This window comes from Sesamum indicum, linkage group LG3 (genome assembly GCF_026168435.1).
Source record: "Sesamum indicum cultivar Baizhima isolate 11 linkage group LG3, ASM2616843v1, whole genome shotgun sequence".
Classification (NCBI taxonomy): domain Eukaryota; kingdom Viridiplantae; phylum Streptophyta; class Magnoliopsida; order Lamiales; family Pedaliaceae; genus Sesamum; species Sesamum indicum.
Window position 1 is genome coordinate 4,500,841 of NC_142659.1, and position 9,037 is coordinate 4,509,877.

Consider the following 9,037-nt stretch of genomic DNA (forward strand, 5'->3'; position numbering starts at 1 on the left):
GTATAAAATAATTTAACCTTTGGAACATCCAAACTAATAAGAAACCATTACAATTGCCGTTCCAAATGAAGGCAAGAAAAATGGCGGGAAATGGTATTTGTAATGGCCGAATTATATATAGTTGTTAGCAAGCCGTTACAAACTAATATTTTTTAAATCAAAATTGAAAAAGTGGTGGAAACTCTAAATTCGATTCACTATTACAAATGTTGTTACAAAAATCATTACAAATGTAAATTTCACAGACCATTACAAAACTAATTATAGAAGATGAGCCATTTCGAAAATTCAGATTGAGAAATATAATATCTTTACATCCAAGCACCCGATTTATACCAAGCTTAAATGTATACAAGAATATGTCTATTAAGTCATATCGGACGGTGTGATTTTAAATCACATGGCCTGATTTAAAAATACATCAATTTGAATGATTATCATTACGTTTCAGGAACGATATGTCGAAATCCGTATATCCAATAAGGCTACAACTTGGCCAAATGGATTCTTTCATAACTGCGATCATATCTGATGGTTGGATCTTAATTTTGACGACCCGATTAACCTATGCAGTTCAACACTGTAAAATAACAGTTACATCAATGTAATGCTAACATTTATGAATATACAAATTTGTTACAAACAACATACATGTATGAATGTCAAATATTTTTTTTTTGTTTTTTAATACATTTCAATTAAATTGTTTCAGTACAATGATACGTTTCCATAGCATTAAATCGTAAAAAATGGCATCTTTTTTTAAATAATTTTCAATAAAATTAATTAATTAAATATAATGATGTTTGTAATGGCATTTGTAACTGTAATTATAAAAACGACATCATACCATTCTATTGTAACGATTTTTTTAACAGTTTTTTAAATGAATATCTTACACTACATAATTTGTAACGATTTTTGTAATGGTATTTTGAATTTTGTAACTCTCTCCAGAATGGCCATGGCAGTTCGAAAATTATATATATATATATACATACTTTGCAGATTTTTTTTTCTTCTCCCGTTCTTCCTTCTCTCTCTCTCCCCGCCTCCCCAGCCCTACCCCTTGCCCCACCCCTCTCTCTCACTTTCTCTCTCTCTCTTTCTTTCTCTCTTTGCTCGTGCCCCACCTCCCCCAGCCCACACTGCCCAGCCCTACCTCCCGCCGCCCCCACCGCCGTCGTCAGCTGACCCCACCACCAGGTAAATCCCCCTTTTCTTTGTATTTTTTTTTTGTTTGATTTAGTTTTCTTTTTTCTGGGAATTTTTGTAATTTTAAATTAATTTCAGGAATTTTTGAAAATGTATGAATTTTTTCTTGAACATTTTCTGTAATTTTAAAAAAAGTTCTGAAAATTTTGGATGATTTCTGAAAATTTTTTATTTTCTATAATTTTAGGACCTTAATGTAATTTATATAAATAAGAATTTTAATAAAACTATTTAAAAACAAAGGACTACAGTGTAATTTTCAGGAAAATTATTCACCTAAATGAATTTTTTTAGGAAATTAGAGGACTTTAATGTAATTTTAAAATTTTTAGAAATGTAAGGACTACAATGTAATTTTTTAAAAAAATTATTCACCTAAATAAATTTTTTAGAAAATTAGAGGAATTTAATGTAATTTTAGGAAAATAGAAATTTTATGAAATTTTAAAAAATTTAAGGACTACAATGCAATTTTGAGGAAAATTATTCACCTAAATGAATGTTTTAGGAAGTTAGAGGACCTTAATGTACGTTTAGAAAAATATTTAGAAATTTAAGGACTACAATGCAATTTTTAGGAGAGTTATTCACCTAAATGAAATTTTTGAAATTACGTTATAATTTTTTGTGAAAATGGGAATTTTAATAAAATTATTAACATTGTAATAAAATTTTTAAAAATTAATCAATAAATAAATTTTAAAATTTTTTAAATTAGATAATAACAAATGGTGCTCCGCTTTCCTCGGGACGAGGACGTGGCTGAGGTCGTGGTCGCGCCCGCAACAGTGGCCTTCCCAACCCTCCCGAGGATGAGCCGTCTACAGTTGCGCCAGCGGCCCCTATCATCGAAGGCTGTGTCCCAGCCCCTGCCGATTCCTGCTGACTCCGGCGCAGTAGGGTCAGATGTGGCGGGGGCCAGTAGTTTATAGGCCCCGGCCTGGCTGTGGGATGCACCGCCGCCACCACCACCACCAGGGCCGCTACTTCCCCGACCCAGAGGTATTACATCAGCCTCCACAATGCAAGGTATGCATAATAATCTAATTAATTGATTTAATATTTTATTTGAATTGATTTTATTAATCACGGCTTAGCAATCACAATTGGTCGTTGTTTTTGCAAATGTGGTCAAAATATTAGCTATGGTCAAAATCATGACAAATATTTTTCTATAACTAAAAATCATAGGAAATATTTATTAATCGTAGGAAAAAAATTTACTTTGGTTTTGTTTAACAGTAGTTAGTAATATTGATTTATCATGTTTTCAAGTTATAGTCGTTTATAATGTTGTAAAAGTTTAAATTTTTTGTCGTGTAAGTTCTAGAATTAAGAAAAAACAATATTATAATTAAAAATTTAATTTAATTTTAATATCTAAATAAGATTTCTCAATATGAGGATTTCAAAAGTCTTGGTCAAAAAAGGATACAAAGTCTCAATTATTATGTGCACCAAAGTCAATTTATAGTCAGTAGTCTTCCTTATCTTTGAGTACTTGCGCAAACAACAAAACATATACCTCCACTTTCTATTGTATTTCACCATCTCAACTTTGGGTTGATCAAAGTCGGAGGATTTTAATTGGGAACTATTCATTAAATCTAACAAACTTCTCTTTCTTTTACGGACCACCTATTCGTCTGGGTTACGCATCAAGCTCGCATAGTGCGATGACAAGGGGATGACCACATTCGGCCCCGATCAACTTAATTTGTAAAGAATTAAAATTTATCAACAAAATATGATTTAAAATTAAAATTGAATGATTCGAAATCCTTTAAATTTTAAATAATCTAAACAAATTCAAAAGATTTATTATTAAGAATTTTAAAATCCATATTTTGAAATCATTAAATTCAAATACAACCTAATTTAAAGGAAACATCAAATCTTGTATCCATCTCATCAGCCAATATTGACCCAAAAAGTGCTTCAACTCTAGCCACTCATTGGAAGTGCACAGTATTCTATGGATAGGGTCTGAATAGAGTTTTATAAAATATTATTACGAGTATTTATTGGGTTATACAAAATCTTCATCTGTATCTTTCACAACCAAAACACATTTGTCCTGGATTTGCATCAGTCCAAGACACCGACACCCAACACTTTAGGTGGGAAGTTGTAATAATTTTCTTATCAATATGATATAATTTAAAACTTAATGGACTGAACTTAAAAAAATAAAAAAATAAAAAAAACAATTCCGGCTAAATTTTCCTCAAAAAATAGTCAAAAGAACTAACGTAAAATAACATCTAAATTTAAGTGGTTAAAGTAATTCAAAATACAAATTTAAGAGACCAATTATGGTGTTTATTTTTAGAAAGGTTATAAAATAACTTAAAAACACATGTTGATTGACATTATTATTTATCCTCCAAAGATGTTTAGATTTAAATTTAAAATATTTTACTTATATTTTTTTTAAAATGTACTATTGCATTATTTTATTGAAAGTATAACAACAAAAAGAAAAAACCCTTAAGTTAAATTTTATCAAAATTAAAATGTGAAGTGTCGTTGAAATTTATCTAAAAATTTACATATATTTTACTCGTCAATTCAAAATGTATATATTAAGGCGTTCTTTATTTGTCGTGATAAGATTTAAGTGGTACTGATAACTTTAGAATTGTAATTTAATCATAATAAGCTATAGTAGCTAGCTTTAGCTGCTAATATCGGGTTAATTCAAAACAAAGTAAATAAAAAATGAAATGTAATTAAGTGGAATATCCTAATTAATAATTCAAAATAAAGGTAGCGTAATAAAATAAATAATTTTTTCTATGTATGAATTCTTAAATATATTTTTGTTATTTAATTCAAATTTACATATTGATGTGGTAGTGATTAGTGCATAGGAAAAAAAGGGAAAAGTTACCATTGACACACCGGAAGTGTTTTGTATTCTTTTTTTTTAAAAATAATTTATGTCTAATTAATCTTATTAGTCAAGAGTGACTTTCTTTTAAAATTGATTAGTTATCATTGCACGCAGTTTCTGCGAACATATAAAAAAATAATTTTAGTGCAAGATGATAAAAAAAATAAAATTTGTAAAAATAATAAATTATAATAAATATGTAGAAGTAAGTGAGAGAAATATGTGGAGTATGGGTAGTTAAGAGGGAAAAAATATAATTTTGAGATTATTAAAATATATTAAAATCACTAATTTGATCAAATTTTTTTAAAGAGAAGAAATGAAATAAAGGATAAATTTGAGTTTTTAAAAATCGTACGCTAAAAGATTTTCTTTTATAATAGTATAGATGTCTATAATATTTATAGAAGGTTAAGAGTGCGTGTATGTATTTATGATGGATTTTATTATAAAAGAAATCTTATATACTTTGTGAATGTTAATAAGTGTATTATTTAGTAAGTATATTATTTATAAAAGCTAGTATAAAAAATAATTAATAAGAGTAAATAAGTAGAATATAAAAAGTAATTAATACGAGCCAATAGATTAGAACCTCTGTATTCTGGCGGCTGATTAAATAAGACAGTATGTTTGGAAAAATGACTATCACAATAAAGAGTATTATACTGAATAAAGAAAGAAAATATTCTGGCGGCTGAACAGAAATCATGTGACATGAACGACAACTCCGGCAGGTCAAATATAGTGTACGCGTTCTTTGTCCATATTCCAGGATTTATTGTCTGTCTTCCTTATCTTTCAGTACTTGAGCAGACAACAATCACATATTCAAATGGCTGTAGCAGCTTATGCATCTTTGGTTTCTCTCACTGATGTTCTCGACAATGTTCAACATCCTTCTCGTCGACATCGGCTTCATCTGGACAAGGAACAGATCCAGAGCTTGCACCAAAAAGTTCTCTTCTTGCAGCACTTTCTTGAACTTCATTCCCAAAGAATTAGCCCAGAATTGGAAGATCTGGCCAGGCAACTAGCTGTTGTTGCCGATGAAGCCGACGATGTCATTGACTTCCACGTGGTGAATCAACTTCTTCAAAGATCTCAAGATAAAACTCATCATGTGGCTGCTCTCTCATCCTTCCGTCAAGATATCGACAAAATTATTAAAAAGATTGATTCCATCACGGAAAAGTTGGTGATGGTTAAAGAGGAAGGGGTTGACATCCAAGAACAGCCTCCTATAGTTTCTGCGTCTATGGGTTCTACCGCACCTTCTTCCAGTGACAAGAATACTATGGTGGGATTTGATGAACGCTTGCTTCAGGTCGTGGATGAGCTTACGAGAGATGAATCTGATCTTCGGATCCTCCCAATCGTCGGGATGGGAGGCATTGGTAAGACAACTCTAGCTCAAAATGTATTTGACCATCCATATATTATCAATCGCTTTGATATACGCATTTGGTTTACAATATCTCAACAATATAGCGTTCGGGATGTTCTTCTAAAGTACCTTATAAATGCCAAAAAGCTCAAAGCAAGTGCAGCAGATGAACTAGACCTAGCTAAATTAGGAGAATCCTTTCACAAACTTTTATTTGGTGAAAGGTATTTGATTGTTTTGGATGATTTGTGGAGTATCAAAGCATGGGAAGATTTTAAAATGTCCTTCCCTGATAATACGAATGGAAGTCGAATTTTGGTGACTACTAGATTGTTGGATGTGGCTCGTCCTTTAGGCTTTGACAATCATTATTTCACAGTGAACTTTTTAGACAACGATAAAAGTTGGGATTTACTATGTGAAAAAGCTTTTGCACGAAAAAGTTGTCCTTATCCAGAGTTGGAAGAAATTGGAAGGAATATTGCTAGATGTTGCCGCGGACTTCCTCTGGCAATTGTTGTAATTGGTGGGCTCCTTGCAAAATCCAATAATACACGGGAATATTGGAAGTTTGTTGCAAAGAACGTAACCTCATTTGTCAATTCTGGAGATGATGATTATTGTTTAAAAATATTATCTTTGAGTTATAACAGTTTGCCGATGTATCTTAAACCATGTTTTCTTTATATGAGAGTTTTTCCTGAAGATGAACGGATTGAAGCCTCTAATCTGATAAAATCATGGATCGGTGAGGGGTTTCTAAAGCCAGTAGGAGGTAAAAGCGTGAAAGAAGCTGCAAAGGAATACTTGAAGGATCTTGCTGATAGAAATCTAATTTTGATTCGTAAATGGACGGATACTGGAAAAATAAAAAGATGTAGTGTTCATGATATTCTAAGGGAGTTGTGTTTTAGAGAATCTGAGAGAGAACGTTTCATTTGTATCCCTAGAGCACAAAAAATTCCTTTTTCAGTATCGAATGACGGTGATGTTTGCTTTCTATGTAGTCACAAGCAGTATAGACAGAATAAGATACATCTTCAAGAAGTTCTTATTGGCTTACAATCAACAAAAGTTGCCAGTCCATCAGTGTGCGAGGCGTGTAATAATATGTATCAAAATCTTAATAAATTCAGATGGGTGAAAGTATTCGAATCAGTACATGATGAATCCGATGTAACATTTCCACTACACACAAAATTACGATACCTTAAGGTTGAAGGATATGATCGGAGCGAAAAGAATCAGAAACGTATACTTCCTGGTACAATTTCCTTACTTTGGAATCTACAAATTTTGGATCTTGGTTATTCAAAGGCACTTTGGTTGTCCGAAGTTTGGGAGATGCCAAAACTTAGGCGTTTGAGTATTAATAGTAGCTTGCCTGATGTACTGGAGGGGCAAGATTCCACTATCTTAGAAAACCTGAGTACACTTCGCTCATCAAGATGTTTTAGGTGTAGTGAGGAGGTTGTTAAAAGAATTCCAAATTTGAAGAAACTACATGTCATTTGGCCGTTGTCGTTGGATAAACTTGCGTTGTTCAATAAACTTGAATCATTCTCTTTAAGGTATAATTATTGTCGCTTGGAGGACATCGGCTTCCCAACTTCACTTAAGAAATTGAGTTTGTCAAGATGCATATTTCCTTGGGAAAAGATGACGATAATTGGTTCTTCGTTGCCCAATCTTGAGGTGCTTAAATTGGATGATGCATTCAAAGGGCCAGAGTGGAGTCCAATTGAAGGGGGATTTCTTGGGCTGAAAGTGCTGAGCATTACGAATCATAATTTGGAGCAGTGGGGAGCAGAGGATATTCATTTTCCCAATCTGCATGGGTTGTACCTAGAAGAGATGTATGAATTGAAAGAGATCCCTTTAAGCATTGGAGATATATACACACTACAGTCCATTCATTTGGATCGGTGCAGTGAGTTTGCTAAGAATTCGGCAGTGGAAATAGTAAAAGACCAAAAGGAGAAAGGAAATGAGAGTCTTAAAGTTTATGTAGATGGAAAACAAGTCGGTGAAGAACAAGTATTTTCAGACTCCGATCTTTCTCTTTTAGACTCCGATGAAGAACAGATGTTAAAGTTTCCTTATAGCCACTAGAAATCAAATATGATATCATCGTATCGTTTGTGATATTTGAGTTGTGATGAAATTACTTTGGGATTTCTTTTGGCATTTTTATTTTAATTACATTTAACTATATTTCTCTTTGTATTGTATTGCATGTGACATTTGAGTTGTGATGAAATTGCTCCAGAATTGGAGTTTCATAATTTTTTTTAACTATATTCTACATTTATTTTGTCACCCCTTATATACACGGGGTAGTTGATATAATTAAGCTGAAAATAAATTATTATTTATTCGAATCTTAATTAATATTTATATCCAAATATCTATTCAAATTTTAATCTAAAGAAACAATCTGATTAATTTAATCAAAAAATATATTTGGAAATATGTTACCACAAGAAAGATAATCATAATGAGAAGGGCAAATTTATTCCTATAAAAAAAAATGTTTCTGGTTTATTTATTCATAAGCCTTTATTAATATATAATTTCAACATAGTCAATAAGGGATCGAATCAGTCAAACTATTGGGTTATTGGTCCGGTCGAATTAAAAAAAAAACCGGTTGCTCTGGACTTTATTATATACATATATATGTAATATATAATACATTATATATCAATAGATTATATAAGTACAAATTATAATAATTTAATAAAATGGTGTAATTTATAATAATTCAACAAACTACAAATCTCTTGAAGGAAGCAAATTAAATTAAAATTCAAACTAACAAAAATTTAAAATTGAAAACCCCTCAAATACATATATATGCATTGATTAAATAAATACAATTTATAACAATATTTTAGCAATCGTTGCCTTCATATAATTCTTCTAAAAAACATTCAAAAAGTTTCGAGAAGCATGGAAAAAACGAGAAATTAATATGTTATGAAAAAAAGAAAAATTTTATTGACTATTAGCAGTACTCATTGTCCAAGAACAACAACCATCTATAGTTTCTGTGCCTATGGATTCTGTCCAAAAACAACAACCATCTATAGTTTATGAGCCTGTGAGTTCTATCGATCGAACAACCTTCCCGTGACGAGAATACTATGGTGGGCTTTGATGAACAATTGTGTCAGGTCGTGGATGAGCTTATTAGAAATGAATGTAATCTCCGGATCCTCCCAGTCCTCGGGATGGGAGCCATTGGTAAGACAACTATAGCCGAAAATGCTTTTAAACATCTACATATTGTCTATGGTTCTGATGTAAACATTTGGTTTACAATATCTCAACAATACAACGTTCGAGAAATTCTTCTAAAATACTTTTCCAAATACGAAAAAGATAAAGTAGGTAGCACATATCAACTAGGGGTAGCAAAATTGGAGAACGTTTGCACAAACTTTACCTGGAAGAAGGTATAGCACAGATCAACTAGGAGTAGCTAAATTGGGAGAACGTTTGCACAAACTTTTATCTGGAAGAAGGTATTTAATTAT

At 31.6% G+C, this 9,037-nt stretch overlaps 1 protein-coding gene across 2 annotated transcripts; it reads left to right on the forward strand.

The window, feature by feature from the left end:
* The first annotated feature begins 1,049 nt into the window (after positions 1-1,049).
* LOC105157422 (putative late blight resistance protein homolog R1A-3) lies at positions 1,050-7,783 on the forward strand. Of its 2 annotated transcripts, XM_088878840.1 has the most exons (3): positions 1,050-1,206; positions 1,934-2,244; positions 4,917-7,783. In XM_088878840.1, the coding sequence occupies exons 2-3, from the start codon at positions 2,122-2,124 to the stop codon at positions 7,608-7,610; spliced, it is 2,817 nt and encodes a 938-aa protein (XP_088734966.1). In that variant the 5' UTR covers positions 1,050-1,206; positions 1,934-2,121; the 3' UTR covers positions 7,611-7,783. The 2 variants fall into 2 exon arrangements, with proteins under 2 accessions (XP_088734966.1, XP_011072134.1); XM_011073832.3 differs by lacking the exon at positions 1,050-1,206 and having other exon boundaries at positions 1,827-2,244.
* The last annotated feature ends 1,254 nt before the right edge of the window (positions 7,784-9,037 follow it).